General features: G+C 34.7%; 3 protein-coding genes across 5 annotated transcripts; all 3 read right to left on the reverse strand.

Annotated features, from left to right (window-relative positions):
• Window positions 1–24: 24 nt before the first annotated feature.
• Window positions 25–850, reverse strand: LOC131533901 (C-C motif chemokine 4-like). The gene is made up of 3 exons (XM_058766379.1): window positions 643–850; window positions 392–515; window positions 25–288 (listed from the first exon to the last, which is right to left on the reverse strand). Exons 1-3 carry the CDS (start codon window positions 704–706, stop codon window positions 102–104), a joined length of 375 nt encoding a protein of 124 aa, XP_058622362.1. The 5' UTR covers window positions 707–850; the 3' UTR covers window positions 25–101.
• Window positions 851–2374: 1524 nt separating this feature from the next.
• Window positions 2375–8994, reverse strand: LOC131533902 (C-C motif chemokine 4 homolog). Of its 3 annotated transcripts, none has more exons than XM_058766381.1 (4): window positions 8970–8994; window positions 3079–3163; window positions 2791–2914; window positions 2375–2707 (listed from the first exon to the last, which is right to left on the reverse strand). In XM_058766381.1, the coding sequence occupies exons 2-4, from the start codon at window positions 3140–3142 to the stop codon at window positions 2611–2613; spliced, it is 285 nt and encodes a 94-aa protein (XP_058622364.1). In that variant the 5' UTR covers window positions 3143–3163; window positions 8970–8994; the 3' UTR covers window positions 2375–2610. The 3 variants fall into 3 exon arrangements, with proteins under 3 accessions (XP_058622364.1, XP_058622363.1, XP_058622365.1); XM_058766380.1 differs by lacking the exon at window positions 8970–8994 and adding an exon at window positions 3842–3951; XM_058766382.1 differs by lacking the exon at window positions 8970–8994 and adding an exon at window positions 3534–3547.
• Window positions 8995–13199: 4205 nt separating this feature from the next.
• On the reverse strand, window positions 13200–14482 carry ccl35.1 (chemokine (C-C motif) ligand 35, duplicate 1). The gene is made up of 3 exons (XM_058767557.1): window positions 14223–14482; window positions 13964–14078; window positions 13200–13753 (listed from the first exon to the last, which is right to left on the reverse strand). The coding sequence occupies exons 1-3, from the start codon at window positions 14290–14292 to the stop codon at window positions 13642–13644; spliced, it is 297 nt and encodes a 98-aa protein (XP_058623540.1). The 5' UTR covers window positions 14293–14482; the 3' UTR covers window positions 13200–13641.
• Window positions 14483–20910: the final 6428 nt, after the last annotated feature.

Below are 20910 nucleotides of genomic sequence, written 5' to 3' on the forward strand. Positions count from 1 at the left end.
AACAATTGAACCCAATCACATAAATTTTTCTTTAAATAAAATATTTTATATACACACTGGAAATAGCACAAGGTTCAAATATACAATATGAAATGCACATTTTAAATAAAAAATAGTGTAGCTTCTTTTAGACTGTGAGACTGAGTTTGTGTTTTTGTAGCAGTTGTTGATGCAGCAGCAGTTGTTGTTGTAGCATTTGTTGTTCTTTTGACCACTTTATCAATATGGCCGCTCACCCAGGTGGTCTCTGGATCTACACAGAACTCTCTCCCTGCTTTTGTCTGAAACCTGAGAAGAAAGGCACAAAATAAGATTTAGATCAGAGTTTGTTTAGTATCTCATTCAGATTAACTTTGCAGTTTGAAAATGAGATAATGTTGATGATACTCACACAATAGCTTGTCTGGGACAGCTGCTGCTGGTCCAGTAATAAGACGCCACCAGCTTCACAGGAATCTTCACCTTAGAGAGCTCTCCACAGCACTTTGAGTGTGCCCCATCAAGTGCCATGGTAGCTGAAATAAGGAGAAATAAGACAAAAGTTTTCAGTTGGATCATGTCACCACATTTTAAATCACCAATTGCAACAAATGCAATACATTTGGTGTCCATTCAAAAATAAAACTGAAAAAGAGCGCTCACCGCTTGAAGTCATCTGCACAGAGCAGAAGATCACCAGGAACAGCACAGAGATCAGGCTTCTCATTCTTCAAGATGTTTCTTCACAATCACAGAAAGAATCTGTAGAAGTTCTGTAGAGCTTGAAGATCTCAGAGCTGTTGTGTCCAGAATAACGTCTGAGCAGCTTCTTATATACATAGTCAGAGACATATTTCTCATAAAGACATTCATGTAAATCCATTTCTGAGTATCAACATTGCAGAATCAGAGCTGTTTTTAACTCTTCCTTTTCCTCATCCTTTTTCTGCTTTGTCGTTTGTGTGAAAATGTGTCAAGCACTTTTCTTTCAGATTCACCGAAAACGTGCTTCAGCAAAACAACACACAACTTCTGCTTTTTTAGGCCTGTCAAGCTCAGCATTAAATTAACTAAATCTGAACATTTTATTATCAAATATGTATTGAATATGAATTGTGCTGTCACCAAATATCAGGTGCTAAACCTTTACCCCTTACTCACATATAAACCCAAAGACCTTGGTTTCAGGTGTGTTTGATTAAAGCAATATGTTGGACCACCAGAAACAGGAACGAGAACCCCTGCTCTAAGAAAACACAAGCACTTCTTGTTTCTAGTTTCTTGTTGGTCTAACAGAGAAGTTAGAATAATTCAGCTCCAGTTAAACTGATTCACGGAATTGTTTTATTTTATCAAACAATTTTTATTTTCAAATAAGTTAAGACAACAGTTCAATTTTTCATTATAACTGAATAAAAAAATAAAAAAATAACAATAATAAATAATTGAACTGAAAGATAACTCAATACCCTTAAAAATACAGCAATGACATACTTGTCTATATACTCTCAATGTCTATCAGTTCCACAAAAGAGTCACCTCTTTCTAGATTCTAGAATGTTTTAGACTCTCTAAAAAGTCATAGAAAACTTTCCAGATGGACCAAAATACATGAAGCTTTTCTGAGGCAAGGCATGAGGTCATCCCCTTTATCCATTGAGACACACACTTTCTTCTTTATTCCAAGAACATGCAGTTATTAGCTACCAGCAAACAGAGAATTAACAACAATCTTTCATGTTTGGCGATTTTAAAATTCAGAGGACAAATATGTAATATACGCAACCTAGGATCAAGAGGAATTATTTTACCAATGATTTGACTTATCAATATTTTAACCCCAAAACAGTAAACTTTAGTGCATTCCCATGCACATACAATGGAATAAAGTTCCCTTCCCTTGTTAACATTTGTTGCAAAGTTTATGACTGCAGGACTGTACCATGAAAGACGTATCAAAAGTATATCAAAAGCTATAGTTTATACTGTAAACAAGTGTTTACATGAGAAAGGAAATGTGCTGCTAAAACGGATTTGTTTTTAGTCATATTTATAATATTCATGATGGTCTGAGATATATAAAACAAATGCTTTGTTTCTTCATAATAATTCACACACACAAACACACATTGTTTTTTTTTATGGTTTACGGGGACTCTCCATAGGTGTAACGGTTTTTATACTGTACAAACTGTATTTTCTATGACCCTACACCTAAACCTACCCCTCATAGAAAACATTGTGCTTTTTTATTTTTAAAAAACACCATTTAGTCTATTTTTTATGTCTTTTGAATTACGGGGACACAGAAAGTGTCCTCATGAATCACCTTCACAATTTAATACCTATGGCATACCCATTATGCAAATTTGTGTCCTCATAAACCACATAAACATGCACGCACACACACTTTAATAACATTTACCGTAATATACATGTATGGAATAGAGAATAAAAACATTACTATATTATGATCATTTTATCATTGATATATATTTTATTAAAACAGCTGAACCCAATCACATAAATTATTCTGTAAAATTAAAATACTTATATACACATTGGAAATAGCACAAGGTTTGAATATACAATATGAAATGCACAGTTCGAAGAGAAACAGTGTAGCTTCTTTTAGACTGTTGTTCTTTTGTCCACTTTATCAATATGGCCGCTCACCCAGACGGTCTCTGGATCTACACAGAACTCTCTCCCTGATTTTGTCAGAAACCTGATGTGAAAGAAACAAAAATAAGATTTAGGTCAAAGATTGGCTTTACAGTTTGAAAATGAGATAATGTTGATGATACTCACACAATAGCTCGTCTGGGACAGCTGCTGCTGGTCCAGTAGTAAGTCGACACCATTTTCACAGGAATCTTCAGATCAGTGAACTCTACACAACACTTAGATTGTGCTGAATCAATATGAATGACAGCTGAAATGTGGAGAAATAAGACAAAAGCTTTCATTTAATAATTTCACACTAATCCCAGCATTTAAATCACCAAATGCAACAAATGAGACCAAATGAAAACTACCATAAATAATCTGAAAACATTTTTTCTTCATTCAAAAATGAAACTGAAAAAGAGCGTTCACCGCTTGAAGTCATCTGCTCAGAGCAGAAGATCACCAGGAACAGCACAGAGATCAGGCGTCTCATTCTTCAAGATGTTTCTTCAGACTGATGCAATGAATCAAAAGGTTACACCGTTACAAAAGCATGAGTAAAATAGTACTTAACATTTTCATTTCATTTATTTCAGTGTCCATTTTTACCCCAATCAGCCCAAGTTAGAATCATAAGTATCAAAAATAATCAAATTGTATTGCCTCTACATTTCATTACATTCACATTGCCTTTTTTAGTTTATATTTGAATGCTTAACAGATCTGGTATTAACAAGTATTCAGTATTCAATTCAACTATATTTCACATATTACAGTCTTTCTCAGTCACTTTAGTACATTTCTCAATTCATCCTCAACATTTGCAGACAAGCAAGTGCATTTCTCCAGACAATTTATACAAACAGCATCACACAATGGGTTACCAAAAGCCTGTTAATTGCTCAAAATCCTTAGTTCATCTCTCAAAAGTAAATATTTATATCAATGAATGCATTTTTCATGAATAAGATAGTCGAAATGTTTAGCCATGTTATAATAGTGTACTGACAGTACTTCCTGATGTAAACTGCTGCTGTGTTTTGATACCAAAAAATGCACAAGGCTTCACTTGTTTCAGTGTTGCATACATAACAGATCATTGTCTAATGCCACTGTTTATATTCACGATCTATTACAATAGTCAAAGCATCATTTATTTTAAATGGTTTCTTTTTTAATTTACGGATTTCACCTGTAAGCCTATAACAGGAGAAAATGAAGAAGCAGGAGAATCACGTCCGCTCTGCCACAGCTCCTCTTGTGGTACAAAGCTGGTGCATTAAATCACTCATTTATTTTCATCTTATATGATCATGCCAAAATAAACTAACCTTTGTATTGTCCATACAAACGTCACTACACAGTCAGCATTTCACAACTGAAACACAAATAAAACCCTTCAAGGCTGTCGACTGAGAGCCAAACCCATGAAAAAAATTGTGTAACTATACACTTGGCATCACACTGATGTGTCCAAAATAATGTACAGGCACCTTATTATATGAGATTTTTCACCAAACAACATTCTTGTATAAATAAACATCCATTTCTGAGTATAAAGATTGTATAAATTCTGCAGAGAGCTTGAAATTTAAGAAGTTCAGTTAAAAGAACTACCCCTGCAGGTATGAACAGTGTGAGTCATGCCACAAAATAAACTTGGATTATGCTGCCACGGTTAAAAAACAGTCGAAAAAGTATAAATCAAGGATTCATCTGGATTCACACAAAATTCAGTTCTAGGTGTTGTAACCCTAAGGGGGAAAAGTTCACATTCAAAATTATTGTTTAAAGTGCCGGCATGCACAAAATCATATAATTCAGCTATAAAGGAGCAAACTTATAACCTATAAACTTACACAATGGCTGGGAGAGGGCAATGTGAAACTGTCTTCACAGCACTGACATTTTTTTTGTCTGGATGTAAACTAGTTGTGTACCCAAACAGCTGTTGGTAAGATGAAAAAATAAAAATAATATTTTATATATATATATATATATATATATATATATATATATATATATATATATATATATATATATATATATATATATATATATATATATATATATATACAGTGGGGCAAAAAGTATTTAGTCAGCCACCAATTGTGCAAGTTCTCCCACTTAAAAAGATGAGAGAGGCCTGTAATTGTCATCATAGGTATACCTCAACTATGAGAGACAAAATGAGAAAAAAAATCCAGAAAATCACATTGTAGGATTTTTAAAGAATTAATTGGTAAATTCCTCGGTAAAATAAGTATTTGGTCACCTACAAACAAGCAAGATTTCTGGCTCTCACAGACCTGTAACTTCTTCTTTAAGAGGCTCCTCTGTCCTCCACTCGTTACCTGTATTAATGGCATCTGTTTGAAGTCGTTATCAGTATAAAAGACACCTGTCCACAACCTCAAACAGTCCAACTCCAAACACCATGACCAAGACCAAAGAGCTGTCAAAGGACACCAGAAACAAAATTGTAGACCTGCACCAGGCTGGGAAGACTGAATCTGCAATAGGTAAGCAGCTTGGTGTGAAGAAATCAACTGTGGGAGCAATTATTACAAAATGGAAGACATACAAGACCACTGATAATCTCAATCTCACCCTGTGGAGTCAAAATGATCACAAGAACTTTTTGGTAAAAACTCAAAGAATGCTGAGTTGCATCCAAAGAACACCATACCTACTGTGAAGCATGGGGGTGGAAACATCATGCTTTGGGGCTGTTTTTCTGCAAAGGGACCAGGACGACTGATCCATGTAAACGAAAGAATGAATGGGGCCATGTATCGTGAGATTTTGAGTGAAAACCTCCTTCCATCAGCAAGGGCATTGAAGATGAAACGTGGCTGGGTCTTTCAGCATGACAATGATCCCAAACACACCGCCCGAACAGCGAAGGGTGGCTTCGTAAGAAGCATTTCAAGGTCCTGGAGTGGCCTAGCCAGTCTCCAGATCTCAACCCCATCAAAAATCTTTGAAAGTCCGTGTTGCCCAGCGACAGCCCCAAAACATTACTGCTCTAGAGGAGATCTGCATGGAGGAATGGGCCAAAATACCAGCAACAGTGTGTGAAAACCTTGTGAAGACTTACAGAAAACATTTGACCTCTGTCATTGTCAACAAAGGGTATATAACAAAGTATTGAGATGAAATTTTGTTATTGACTAAATACTTATTTTCCACCATAATTTGCAAATAAATTCTTTAAAAATCCTACAATGTGTTTTTTTTTTTTTTTTTTTTTTGTGGATTTTTTTTTTTTCTTATAGTTGAGGTATACCTATGATGAAAATTACAGGCCTCTCTCATCTTTTTAAGTGGGAGAACTTGCACAATTGGTGGCTGACTAAATACTTTTTTGCCCCACTGTGTATATATATAGTTTTAGGAGAGAATGGGTGTAAAACCAACATTAGCCAAACCTGTGTGATTGCAACAAATGAAACTAAACCTGCCATAAATTGACTGAAAAAAACAATATTTTAATATATTTTGTCTTGATTCAAAATAAAAGCCCTCCATGCTCTGAATTCATCTGCTCATAGCAGAAGATCATCGGGAACAGCACAGACATCAGGGCCCGTGTTCTTAAAGATTCTAAGAATCCTTTTAGAGAGCTCCTAATTTAGCTTAAAAAAATTCTAACTAGGAGTCTTATGCTGCGTTCACGCCATATCGTAATTCCGAGATGACAACACGTGACGTTCAACTCGGGGCTGTTCAAGTCCTCCAACTGGGGATTATCTGTTTCTATAGCGACAGTCAACAAAATGAGCCCGCGAAAGAATGTTGAGAACAACAACAAAATAACAGTACGAACACGGTATGTTTTTTATAGTACATTATAGTATCTATATACATGCATCTATTTTCCTCTTTTTTTAGAGCAGTAATATAGCTTTCTTTGAAAGCGCCGGCATTTTTCTCTGGTTCCGCGTTAGGTGTAGCGGTCACGTGGTACAAGCCGTAGCTTTCAGAAAGCTCCCAGTTCACAAGTTGTAATTACGAGTTCTGCAAGGACGTGACCGCTTTTTACAAGTTGGTATCTCGTAATTACGGTTATTACGATATGGCGTGAATGCAGCATTAGCTTAAAAGTGATTCAGGACCAATCTGAGAGTAACTCTGAGCGAGGAAAACGCAAAAACTTGTAAGGTGCGTTCACGCCATATCACGCCAACTTCCTTTTGCGATCACATGTGGAATTTGGTCGTTTACTGTTGTTAAAATGTGCTATTTATAGTCTTTTATATCGTTGCACAAATTAGCATTTCAGATGTACACATTCCCTCAAGAAAATCAATCATACAAATATCCTATCGTAATCGTGTGTTTATTATCTTATATAGTCTATAGTGGCTGTTGTCATGTTTATTTCTGCTGCTCTGGCTGAAACTCATGTTGTTTGTGATGCTACAACCGTCTCTCCGTTCTTAAGCTGCCAGGTATACATTCCAAGTATAATACACATTAGTAAAAGGATCTATTTTCATTTTTATTTGTCTATATACACTTTGGGCGGCCGTGATACATTATAAAAGTTGCCCAAAAAACAGCAACCCACGACTCTGTAATATTTCCCGTGACTGTATTTTTAAAATAGCCCACTTGTGCCGCTTCCCTGGCAACACTGCTGTACCCTCATCACACAATGATAGATAACCTTCCGCACTGCAATGATGGCAAGAAGTTGGGGTCAAACCTTATCAAACGATTAATTTGCGCTAAAAAAATATTAACGCATTAAAATGTTTAGATTAATCGCATGCGTTAACGTTGACCCTAGTTTGACCCTAGTTCACCCCTAGTTTAGAATAATGTCTGAGCAGCTTCACATACACGTATTCCTCATAAAGACATTCTGATAGACCCATTTCTGAGTATCAATATTGCATGAGAGTAGTTTTTAGTTCATTCTTTCCTTGTCCTTATTGCTGTTTTGTCACTCATGGGAAAATGTTCTGAGTACTTTTCTTTCTGATTCACTGAAAACATGTTTCAGGAAAACACACAGCTTCCTCTTTTCAGGCCTGTCAAGCTCAGCATTAAGTGAACAAAACATTCATGTAAATCGGGATCAAAACGAAAGTAGCGTTAATCCTCTGCGTCTTCAGTGGCTCATATGTAGGGAGTAAATGAGGACTGCTATATTCATTATTACATCCAACAACAAAACGCCTCAATCGCTTAATCAGAGACATCTTGTCTTCCCCTGCACCGGAGTCGACACAATGAGCTTTCAGCTCACTCAATCCTGATGTCAATTAACTTAATTAGTTGCTAGATGTTCTCCCAGCTGAATCTTTTCAAAATGTCTTGCTTTTTCAGCCCTTTGTTGCCCCTGTGCCAAATATTTTGAGACCTGTGTAGCAGGCATCAAATTTGAAATTAGCTCATTTAATGCATAATAATTGTAAAATTTCTCAGTTTAAACATCTATGTTATCTATGTTCTATTGTGAATAAAATATTGGCTCATGTGATTTGAAAGTCTTTTAGTTTTAATTTTATTCAAATTTAAAAAACATCCCAACATTTCTGGAATTCGGGTTGTACTTGTGAGTTTACATTCACTATAAAATGTGTGTTTGTTTTTTCAGTCAGAGTAAATCATTATTATTATGTGTCTGGAAATGTACTGTTATAGACTGTTTCAACGCAACAACATAAACGTTACTACCAAAGGAATTTGCTTTGTTCATCAACATCTTGCAAAAAAGGAAACATCCTATAGACCTATTGCAGATGAGCAAACCCCCTAAAAAATCCATCTTGCAGATGTAAATACAGACATCAAACAGACGTCTCCGAGATGTACGTGTGCTATCAGGGTAATAACTACTTGACTACATGGATGGATGGACTTAAATGCAAATTCATTCTTTTCCAGCACAGCAGTGCATGTTTTACTAAATTTTTGGGCTATTCGAAATATTTCCAGTAATTAAACTGTAAGTAAATTAATTTTGCACCTTTATATTTTATGTTAGTTAATCTATAACGAGCGATGAGCAAATTCGCCTAATGTTCTATTAACTACCCATTAAATCCATCTTTTTACCTACTACATATGGATGTCATGCCATAAAATATTTTTTATAAGACTGACTTTTTTATTTAACGTGAATTTAATAGATTTGAAACGTTGTAAGTTACTAATTATAACGCTAACGTTATCATTGTACAGAAACACAGCAAAGGACATTTACATTATCAAAGAACATTATCATTTCATTATCAAGACTTCAGTCTCAAAAACTCCCATTATAATCACTGAAGCTGTTTGCACTGTGAAATGAATCTCTTACTTACATCGTGCGCACTTCTACACTTAGTTGTTTCTGATGAGAAATCGCCTGAGAGAGGAGAATTCGGTCAGCGAGAGCGCGCGCCCTGAACAAAACACCGCGTTTCAGCGATGACTCATCTGAACGCATCTGATTGGCCATTGCATTCATAAACTATTAGATAAAGGTATTATCTAACATAACTTGGGCAAACATTTTCACATAATATTTTGTGTAGGCTAGAGTTGTTTCCCAATAAAAGCCTAAAACTTTCATCAGTAGGTGGCAGTAAAGGACTGCAGAACAGGTTTAGGGATAACTAACCACATATACTTTGTTTCTGTGTTACTGATGATCATCATTTTAGAGAGAGAGAGAGAGAAACGTGTTGCTGAAAACACGTTTGCCTTTAGTGAATTTAGTATTTAGACAATTCACAAATAAAAATCCACCTCCAGAGGTCAGTCGAGAAGAACTGAAGAGGGTTTTAGAACAGATTTAAGAATTGCTCCTGGACTCAGATAGGTCTAAAGTCTGTGCTGCCGATACAAAAGAAACAACATGTTTCTCACCCATCATACTTCTCAAAACCACATGCATCTACACAGACACATTAATCTTGCTTCCTTTTTTCCTCTTAAAAGCTGAAATCCACTCCAATGTGAAGGTGTTCTATTTGCATAATATCCAAAACTATTTAACACTTTCAGAATTTCATGAAGCTCAACTCCATAATCAGTTTTGTGTTAGACCTACTATAGTTTGATATTAAACTAAACTTGATGAAAATATGCATTACAAATAAATTTGAGAAACTACAATTAATTGAAATATTTTGTTGTCTCCCTACCATTAAATGCGTTCAGTAACATTAGAATGTATAGTCCTAATGTACAAGTACAGTATATACAGTAATGTAAATAATGTAGATACATTCATATGGTAATATAAGAATATTAGAGGATAGGCTTAAAAAATAACTCTAAAGGGTCCTTGGTCTGAAAAAGTTTGAAAGCCCTTATGTTAGGCTAACTGATCAGCCCTCAAAATCCGTCAGACCCAAATACCTCTGTAGTTTTTCAGAGACTAATCCTGAATCCTAATCCCACTACCTCTACATGGTCAAATTACACAGTCATCTACGTACATACAGTATCTGGATCTAAAATGGACAATGTCACTTCCTATTACCAACATGACGTGTATTTGCAGGCAGAAAAGAGAACTGAACTGTGTTATATTTGAAGATTACACCTTCTCAAGTTCAACAACAGAATACGCATGACCACAAACACATGTGGTTGAAAACACTGTACGTCAGAGGCATAAGGTCACAAACTGTTTCCAAACTTTCCGTCTGGTTTACAGTGCAATTTTAACACCCCCAAAAAACTGCGTTATTAATGATGTACAGTCAGGGGAAAATATTGTGACCAGTGATGAGTTGCAATTATTAGGCCTAAGTAAACAATGCTTGCCTCATTATTCACATGCTGTTTAGTTTCAGAGTCTGAGGGAAGTGGATAAAATATGAATCAGTGATGAATCTACTTTTTGTCTTCGTATGATTTATTTTTGTTGTTGTAGCGTACCCAATCTATAACTTCTGCCAGATGTAACCATGCCAGCGTATGTTTGCCTGTCAAGTAGAATCACATTTCTACATTTTTTTAAGCGTGTTAAAGCACTCAGATCCGTCCAGCGATGAAAAGCCTCAGTGTTCACTCAATCTCATCTTGCTTCTTTTTTGTCTCATTGCTTTTGGTCTTTTTTATTTTATTCAGCCTTTATGCCGGTTAAAACGTCTTTGATGATAAACTATCCAAACTTTTAAATTTATAATCTTTCCATTTCCGGCTTTTCATATATGGACTGTTTCCTTGAATGCGCTAATTGATTGACAGGCATAAAGCACCTCAAAAGGCCTTTTGATTGGCTAATCTGACAGAGGCCTGCATCTACTTTTTTGTACTGTTTACAAAGATGTGTCCGAAACTGCTCCCTGTCCCCTATATATTGCACTTTATCGAGTGTCTGCCATTTTGTAGTGCTGTCCGAAGTCTGAGTGAATGAGTTCATTCCCTACATTCGTTCAATACTTTTTACCCACAATCCACTCTGATTTTGAGTGTAGAACCCATAGATGTAGATCTTGCAGTGTCAGCTTGATGTCATTCACCATAATATTAAAATAATATTCAAAGATGCCACAATCCTGCACAGCCGATGGTTGTAAAAACCGCCTGCAACTTGCTCTTGCTCTTACATATAGCGGCTTATCTATTGAAGAACTGATGTACACTCGCTGAAGCACTATTTCCCATAATCCAATGCGGAGAGGACTGACGATGCTGACGATGAGCGAGTTTGAATCAGAGATGCCGTTTACACCGTTCTTATTTCTGCTTTAACGGTTATTTCATGCATTAGTATTATTTAGGCATTAACTCAGTTTAATGTTTCACAAGGTTTCTGAGGTGGCGTTGCTGTCTGTCAGACCTGCGTGATATGTTAGGATTGTTAGTTTAGTGAAACCTTCAGGGAGCAGATTCTTTTTTTTACAACTTTTTCTATAAAAAATAGCTTACAGCACCTGCAGGACAACGAAGGGACACCCGTGGCAACATTTCCACAGATAAAGTTTAAGCAGGCTGCATGTTAAACAGCCTATATCAGTGGCGTGCACAGACCTCCAGAGGGGCAGGGGCAAAAGGTGTGTGTGTGTGGGGGAATTCACAATACTATCACAATTCTTTGTCATGTTGGATTTTCTATTTTGCAAGTTGTTTGAGCAGTACAGCCAAACTAATTTCCCTGTTATAAAGACAAAGCCTTTCAAGGTAACAAAATATAAAAAAGTATGGCGGATATTTAGGCCAAAGTGGGTGAAGATAAAAATCGTTGTCATTATTTTATCTTTGTTATTAAAAAATGAGAGCAAAGATACACATTACAAATACACATAATATACAAATAAAATAAACAGTCTTTTATTTTCAGGTAGTCTACAATAATGAACAAATATAAAAATAAAACACTGTATAGATTGTATAGCATCTGTATTAAAGTTTTTCAGTCAAGAGTAGTGAGTGATTTTTCTCTTTGTGTTTGGTGTTTTATTAACATTAAAGGAATAATTCACCCCAAAATTAAAATAGGCTAGTGTTTGATTTTTATACCTTCATTTACTCACTCAAAAGTTGTTTTAAACCTGAACGAGTTTCTTCTGCTGAAAATAAATGTTATTTTGAAGAATGTGGAAAACCAAACAGTTGCTGGTCTACAGTGACTTCCATAGTATTTTTTTTTTTCCCTACTGTTAAAGTCAATGTGGACCAGCAACTGTTTGGTTAGCCACATTCTTCAAAATATCTTCTTTTGTGTTCAGCACAAGAAAGAAATTAATACAGGTTTGGGACAACATGTGAGTGAGTAAATAATGACAGAATTACAATTTTAATAACTATCCCTTTAATTACAGTCGGCAGCATGTTTAGTACTGTTCCTTTAAGACCTGCACGCATCTAATATACAGGCACGCATGCCTTTCTCTCAGCTGTTTACCTTCATTTTAGACATAACTAACTGAGTCTATACATAAACCTGGTGTGTTTTGACAGTATTAGCACAAAACATAACTTAGTTCAGTAATCAGGCGCTGTTTGACGGGCTTTTTGGAGCACGCGCTTTGGGTGAATGTGCTCAGAAAAGGCGCTCGTCAGAACAGCACACTGAGTGAAACGTTTAACCAGTAAGTCTTTGAAGCAGATGCAGATAATGTACTTTTGGTGACTGCGAATAAGTGCAGTGTCCCGTGAGAGTAACTCTACCGCTGAGTTAACACTGATGTGAATGTATGTGGTGTTGTACAGTACATTGAGACGGCGGCGCCAGAACTGCAGCTGATAGAATGCGCGCTGAAGTACGATACTACGATATTTCTTCAAAAAAGCAAATCGTGGAGACATTTTTATAGTCCACGATCAAAAATCGTCATATCGAACACCTCTACTCTCGGCAGAAATCGCAGACCGGGGGCACCGGACCGCAAGGGCACTTTACCGTCGGACCTCAAAGGGGCAGGGGCTCGAGCCCCCTTGTGCACGCCACTGGCCTATATGCAAATACACGAATGTTAACGTTTTTTCAAATGTACAGAAATCTTGAAACCTGACCACCTCTGTGTGAACAGTGTGAATCATGGCGAAAGATAACGCATGATTATTTTTACACAAATGGAATCAAAAAACTCAAATAGAGACCTAAAAGTGCCTTTATTGTGAGGAGGTTACATTTGCAAAAACTTACATAAACAGATCTTCATCATAATTATGTTGTCTTCAATGACACATTACAAACATATTCAGATTTATTTCATGTTCTTCCATAAACTAGTTTATACTTTAAACTATAGGTGGATAAGCTGCAATACTTTATCTATCAGTGCAAAACACTCTTTTTAGAAATACATTAGTAAGACAAATGACTGACGAGTCGAAAAAGATAAACAATTCAAACAACATACATTCTGGATTGTTCTGAACCCCATAGCTTCAATATGCTGATCAGTTAGTGACAATGCATTTGTCGGCGAGTACAATAATTGCAATTTTTTTTTTCTTCAGTTTTGCTAAGACTCCACACTTGTCCAGTGCTTCCAAAATGGTTCAGAAGTTGGAGGACGCAGGTCAACATGATTACAAGGACCCCTGGCTTCCGACGTTCCTGCTGTTAATGATCTTGATGTTCTCCTGTACCCATGAGTCAGTGGGTTTGGCACACACATAATGACCCTTCACAGTCTTGAACCTGTATTCAGAGAAATTCAATACCATCAAACATAAAGGAATTGCTTTGTTGGTCAAATGAGTTCAAACCAGTTTAAACATAACAATAATAACGATCTTTAATACAACAAACATATAAAAACAACAGATATAAAAATGTGTTTAATAATAATACTATTGTATTTTTTCTCCCACACACACAAAAACAGATATATATTCTTGGGAAACTTACAGCACGGCTTCTTTGGGGCACTGCTGGCTTGTCATGCTGTATTCAACCATTCTTTTGGCTTGCACAGGACGGGATGAAAAGGAAAAACAGCATCTTTGTGGTCCAATACGCAGACCTAGATTAAAGAACATACAACCAAGTTTTTGTTAAAACAGTATACAACTAGACTGTACATTGCACAGACTTTAATTAAATGTTTTACATATTTTAAATCATCTTGTATTTCAATATGTTAATTTGTCTTTCTCCTTCATCTTACCTTCACTGAGGCTAACTGCGCACAGAAGCACCACCACTGCGGAGAAAATGACGAAGCGAGAGGCGGTCATTTTGGCTGTTCTTAGATTAGATTGGCTTGATGTACAGAGAGTCTGTTAGAGGTAAAGCACTCAAGCTGGACTTTGCTGCTGTGTGGCTCATTGTCCAGGCTGTCAGACTTTATAGAGATTCTTCTGTGAAGGGAATATCCCTTCAAGGGAATTTGAGGAGGGAGATTTTGGGTTGAATTCACCCACACAGAAAGAAAGTCCAGCAGTATCTGCCGTCATCCCACACGTGCCTTCTGACCTTCACAAGTCATATTTAGGCAAAGCTTTCACTTCCTCTTTCGCTACAGTGGCAAAAAAACAAAACAAAACCAAAAAAAAAAAAAACACAAGACTGGAGTACTGAACAGAGTGTGCCATTATACTAGAAGGAAATTAGATGCATTAGACTCATGCTCATGCCATTCCAAACACAAAAGCGTCATCAGAAGCGTCATGAATTTTGATGAATGTATTTGGTATTACAGAGGGGACACAGTTTTGTCAGTTTTACCAAATATTGTGGATTTTAAACAGAGAAAAACATATGAGAAAATGAAAAGAGTTTGGTCAAATATAACCATTTGGCTGGAAGGTCAGACTGTTTATTTTTGAGAGAATTACACCCTCCCAGTCAATTTTTAAAATATGAGTAAAATATGCAAGAAATTATTTCTGTTTTTTAATAACAACAGCAATAATAATAATAATAATAATTAGTGCTGTCGAATGATTAATTGTGATTAATCGCATCCAAAATAAAAGGTTTTGTTTACATAATATAGCCTATGTATGCATGCTGTGTATATTTATTATGTATATATAAATAAACACACATGCATGTATATATTTCAGAAAAAATATGTTGTTTATATATTAAATATATTTATTTATAATATAAAATATATGAATATAAATATAAACATGTAAATACACATAAATATTTTCAAAATATATACTGTATGTGTGTATTTAGGCCTATTTACATAATAAATATACACAGAACACACACATTATGCAAACAAAAACTTTTATTTTGTATGTGATTAATCGCGATTAATCATTTGACAGCACTAATAATAATATATTTGGTAGTTGTATATTATTGGTAGAATACTTTTTTTATAGAAAATGTGACTGAATGTAACTTCAAAAAACATTAAGCATCTCATTTGATTCCTGTTTTTGTTCTGTTACTGTAATAATAATAATAATAATAATAATAACAACAATAATCTACCTTCTATGCCAGATAATCATATAGTGTCATCATGAATAACTGTTGGAGCCTAAACAATAACAATAATAATAATGATTCTTATTATAATAATTTAACGTAATTAAATTGTATTTTATTATTGTTAGAATTCATACATTTTTATAGAAAATGTGATTGAATGTATATAAGAAGAAGAAGATGATGATGATGAACATGAAGGAAAAAAAAGAAGAAAAAGAAATGAACCATATATTATAAACATATATTATTATATTTTGTTACTGGTAGAATGGAAGAATGAATAGGCTATATATGGACGTTCTGTAGCCAATAATAATAATACATTTTATTGATAGAATAAATACCTTTTATTGAAAATGTGATTTAATGTATATGCAAGAGACATAGCATCTCATTGCGATTCTGAATTAAAAAAAAAAAATAGTCTAATTAGCTTAAACCTAATTGTTAAAAGTTATTGCAGTCATGAACTTTCTTAAAGACACGCTGGCAGCACATTTAGAAGGCACAAATGCCCGCTCAAGTATCACATCCTCTTTCGAAAAGGGGTGCAAATGCATGACAAATGTCATCAGCAACATTAATAGTGTGAACTTCTGTCATTTTCGTGTTTAGACACACATGGACAGCTTCACTTAAGATTCAAACGCCCCCTCCTCAGCTAGAAAAGACCAAACAATCTTTTTTTTTTTCTTTTTTCTTTTTGGCTGATAATTAAAAGAAATTAAACCGTACCTAAATGAGCTTTAGAAAAATTATAACTATTATAAATTATAAAATTTAATAACTATAAATATAATTGTTTTGAATCCACCAAATCTCTCACACACCTGTTGGACATTGGATGGATGGAGATGAGTTTAATGTCCTTTCATTCTCTGACTCATACGCATTTACATTGTATCATAACGAAACAGCATTTCAGCAGACACACTTCAGTAACTTTGTGTATGTGTGTCACGAAGCTTGTTTTAATAAAGCACATAAATATTTTATATCATTAAAATATGTCAGTGTGTTAGAACCATGCACGTTAAGGTACATTCCTGATGATTCATAGATCTGTGTTTTATTCTCCAGAACTATTCAGCTCGGATGTAACAGAGGTATCCTGTTTTTTTTTTGTTGTTTTTTTTTTCTCAAGCTTCAAAGGAATCCCTTTAATAGCCTATTGGTAATTTGTGTTGCAAAATATAGGGGAATTATTTGAGGGGCTTTTTAAAGCTTCTTTATGTAGCTGAGACAACATTAAAATAGGCTAAATAATAAAACACATAGAAAATGTTACAAAATATATACTTGTCTTAATATGTTGCAATGCATTATTATGTAACATATGTACTGTATATGGCCAGCTGTGTACAAATATAGGTTGTCATTAACACACAAAAGCACATATCAATATATTAGAAAGCAGATTTAATTCTGTTCTAATTTGCAGGGGAAAACTAACCAAATTAAAGCATATGATACATGTAAGACCATGCTGTCTTATATCAGTGAAATATTAGATAGAAATTACAGCTTTAACTTCTCTATATTGTGGAAATATTGTGGAAAAACTCCTCTCAAATCAGGAAGTTCCAGATTCAAAGTTTAGACTATATGTGACCCTGGACCACAAAACCAGTCTTAAGTCGCTGGGGTATATTTGTAGCAATAGCCAAAAATACACTGTATGTGTCAAAATTATAGATTTTTCTTTTATGCCAAAAATCATTAGGATATTAAGTAAAGATCATGTTCCATGAAGATATTTTGTAAATTTACTACTGTAAATATATCAAAATGTTGTTTTTGATTAGTAATATGCATTGCTAAGAATTAATTTGGACAACTTGGCGATTTTCTCAATATTTTGAATTTTTCAAATTTTACCCTCAGATTCCAGATTGTCAAATACTTGTATCTCAGCCGAATATAATCCTATCCTAACAAACCATACATCAATGGAAAGCTTATTTATTCAGCTTTCATATGATGTGTAAATCTCAATTTCGTAAAATTGACACTTATGACTGGTTTTGTGGTCCATGGACACATATTGTTTAAGACAATACAGCCGAGATGCCAGTTGTACGTCTCAATCGTAAAATAAGCGGAAATATATTTATCTATAAGTCTATCTCCACTTTACCTGCAATTGTTATCTCCCAAATCATGGCACCTCTTTAATGGTGGAGCGCTGCCAGCTGGACTGTTTTTTAAAAGCCTATGTCAAAACATCACATATATCATTTTAATTGTATCACAAAGCAGTTAGTACAGGTTCATACTTGGAGTGTTTGTCTTGTACCATGAAAAGACTAGTACATGCTATTCAGAGTCCTAGAGGTCTAATTAAGGCCTAATACAAGCCTTCAGTTCCCTGATATTATTTATAGGCTATCCTACAAACATGTACTATTTCTCTAACACACATATATCTTGGAGAACCCAGTGCATAAGAGGTGGTAATTCCTGTTCATGCCAACACATGCATTTACCTGTTTAAACCAGTGCTTAAAATATGGCAGAGGGGCTGATTGAAAATGCTGTTTCACTCTTTGCCTGTCAGTAGCTTTCCTCTTTATGACATAGAAATTATATGATTAAGCCCATATTAACTAAGCGAGAAGTTACAGATGCAGTCAAGGCAGAATAACAACATTGGATACACAAATACAAACTCGCTAGCTCTTCACATTTCTACCTCCACAACTATGATGTGTGGCAACAAGCCAAAGTAAGAAGATACTAAATTCAGGTTATTGCAGGCCTTGTCTTATTCATAATGAGTCATTCTATATCTACTGACCAGTTAAAGTTACTTTATGGCTGATTTCAGTTTCTTCAATTTTGCAGAAATAGACAAACATAAAAAGGCCTATTAGTTTTAGTTCCTTTAACCGTTTGTATTTTTGGAATTACATCTTCTTTTTTTTAATACAGTGAGTGCACTGTAGCGACCAGAAACCGGAAAGTGTTACAACAGCGAAACAGGAAAAAACGGCAAACAAGATTACCGAGAGAGGAAATGTACGTGGAACATGGCGTGTTAAAATGGACATCATGTGGCACAAGTGTAAAATACAGGCTATATTTGTAGCCTTACTTGCTTGGGTGGAGCAAGTCGTTAAGATGTCACTTGTTCCAAGCTTCTGCATTATATGTAGCTTGTGAAGAACTAGCGATAAATTTGATTAAAGTGAAACCTTGTGCTCCTGCCACGCACAAGGCCAGTACACTGAAAAAAAATGATTCATTGAATTTACTCAATTTTTTTGTTGCAATCAATTTATTTTAGCTACATTTAAATAAACAAATTTTTTTTTTTTATTAAATGTAGCTAAATAAATTGTTTGCGACCACTTACCTTGTACTTTAGTATTGAATTTTTTATCAGGTAAACAGTCCTATCAGAGAAACTCGTTCATTAAGATCCATTAGGGGCATAGTAATCAGCTGTATATTCGTTGGCATTGCTATTGCAGTTTAGTAAGCGAGCCATCAGCCATAACGATTCAGTGGACGCTCTGGAGTTTGTTCAGTGAAAGAATCATTTAGACCAGCTCTTTTGATTCTTTTTGAATGATTCATTAAATGAACCGACTCCAGGGGTGTAAAATACTTGAGTAATTTTACATGATTACTGAACTTAAGTATTATTTTGGGGGTATTTGTACAAGTGACTACTTGTACTTTATTACATTTCTGAAGGGAAAACTGTATTTTTTACTCCTTACAATTATACTTGAAAAGTATTCGTTACACTGTTGGATTATTTATTTTATCTTCCACACATTAAATATGGTACAAGGAAGCTCAAACGTGCACACTAATGAGATTTGTTTTCATGCATCAAGCACATCCATTTCAGTTTCGGTAATAACTTTAATCAGGCAAATTTCTGGCTTCAAAATTTCTTTGTCGTCAAATGTGAGGAAGCATACACTGTAAAAAGTGATTAAGTTGACTTAACTTAAAAAAATTTAGAAACCCGTTGCCTTAAAATTTTTAAGTAAATGATAATTCAAAAAAATAAGTTAATTGAATTGTCAAGTTCACTTAACTTTTTTTTTTTTTTAATTATTATGTACTTAATAATTTTAAGACAATGGGTTTCCTCAATTTTTTTTTAAGTTAAGTCAACTTATCACTCTTTACAGTGTAAGGTAGCCAAGTTTATTCCTTATTTATTCCCTATTTTTATTCTGTCTGTGTATACTGGCTGAATGCACAAAAATCAGTGATGAGAATTGAAATACAATTCATGTTTTAGTGGTCATGATTACTTTGTAAATAAAATGTTACAAAAAGCTCCAAACAGTGTGTAAATTAACGCGTGTTAAAGTAATTGTAAATCATGTTTAGTGATGTTCTTACCTGGGAGTTGATAAGTTGTATTATATAATGATATATTGAGTAACAATAGGACTTTTAATTAAATATTATTTAATCTAAATAATTTGCTCATCAATTAATGTAATTAGTTGTAAATAATTATATATCAATATTTGCTGGTAAAAAATTATAAATGCTCCAAATACACAATTAAAAGAAGAACTGTTACAGACAGGATAGACAACACAAAAAAGTGGCTTTTTCAAAAAGTCAATATATGTTTTAATTCTGTCACTCATCATTAAAGGGATACTCCACCCCAAAATGAAATTAATCATTAATTTGTCATTAATCACGTACCCCCGTGTAGTTCCAAACCCGTAAAAGCTTAGTTCGTCTTCGGAACACAATTTAAGATATTTTGGATGAAAACCAGGAGTCTTGCGAGTGTCCCATTGACTGCCAAGTAAATAACACTGTCAAGGTCTAGAAAAGTATAAAAGACATCGTCAAAATAGTCCATCTGCCAACAGTGGTTCAATCCGAATTTTATGAAGCAACGAGAACACTTTTTCTGCACAAAGAAAACAAAAATAACGACTTTATTCAACAATTCGTCTCCTCCGCATCTCCTCCACGTCCCCGTAGCCAGTGTTGCCAATTTAGCAATCTTGTTGCTAAATTTAGCACCCTTCAGACTACCTTAGCATCTTTTTCTTCCAAAAGCACCTAGCAACAAATTTAGATATTTCTAAAATTTATTTGGCAACTTTTAGCAACTTTTGATAAGTGACTCACACGATAAAAAGGCACACATTTACCATTTAAATTACAGAAAAAGAGAAAACCAAAGATGCCTAGCAGTACACAAATTACGTGAAATTAAGTTAGCTGATACTTGCAATTGTTTAATTTAATAATAATAATAAAATAATTGTTTATTTATGATACACTTTGCTAGTAGCTTGTACCTGCGACTGTTGATCAGTTAGTAGTGCACCGTAAGAAAAATTATCTATAAAAATGGAAAAGGAACTAGTAATTTTTCAGGACATTATCCGTTGTAACCTGAAAACACA

The sequence above is a fragment of the Onychostoma macrolepis genome, chromosome 25 (assembly GCF_012432095.1).
Source record: "Onychostoma macrolepis isolate SWU-2019 chromosome 25, ASM1243209v1, whole genome shotgun sequence".
Lineage (NCBI taxonomy): Eukaryota > Metazoa > Chordata > Actinopteri > Cypriniformes > Cyprinidae > Onychostoma > Onychostoma macrolepis.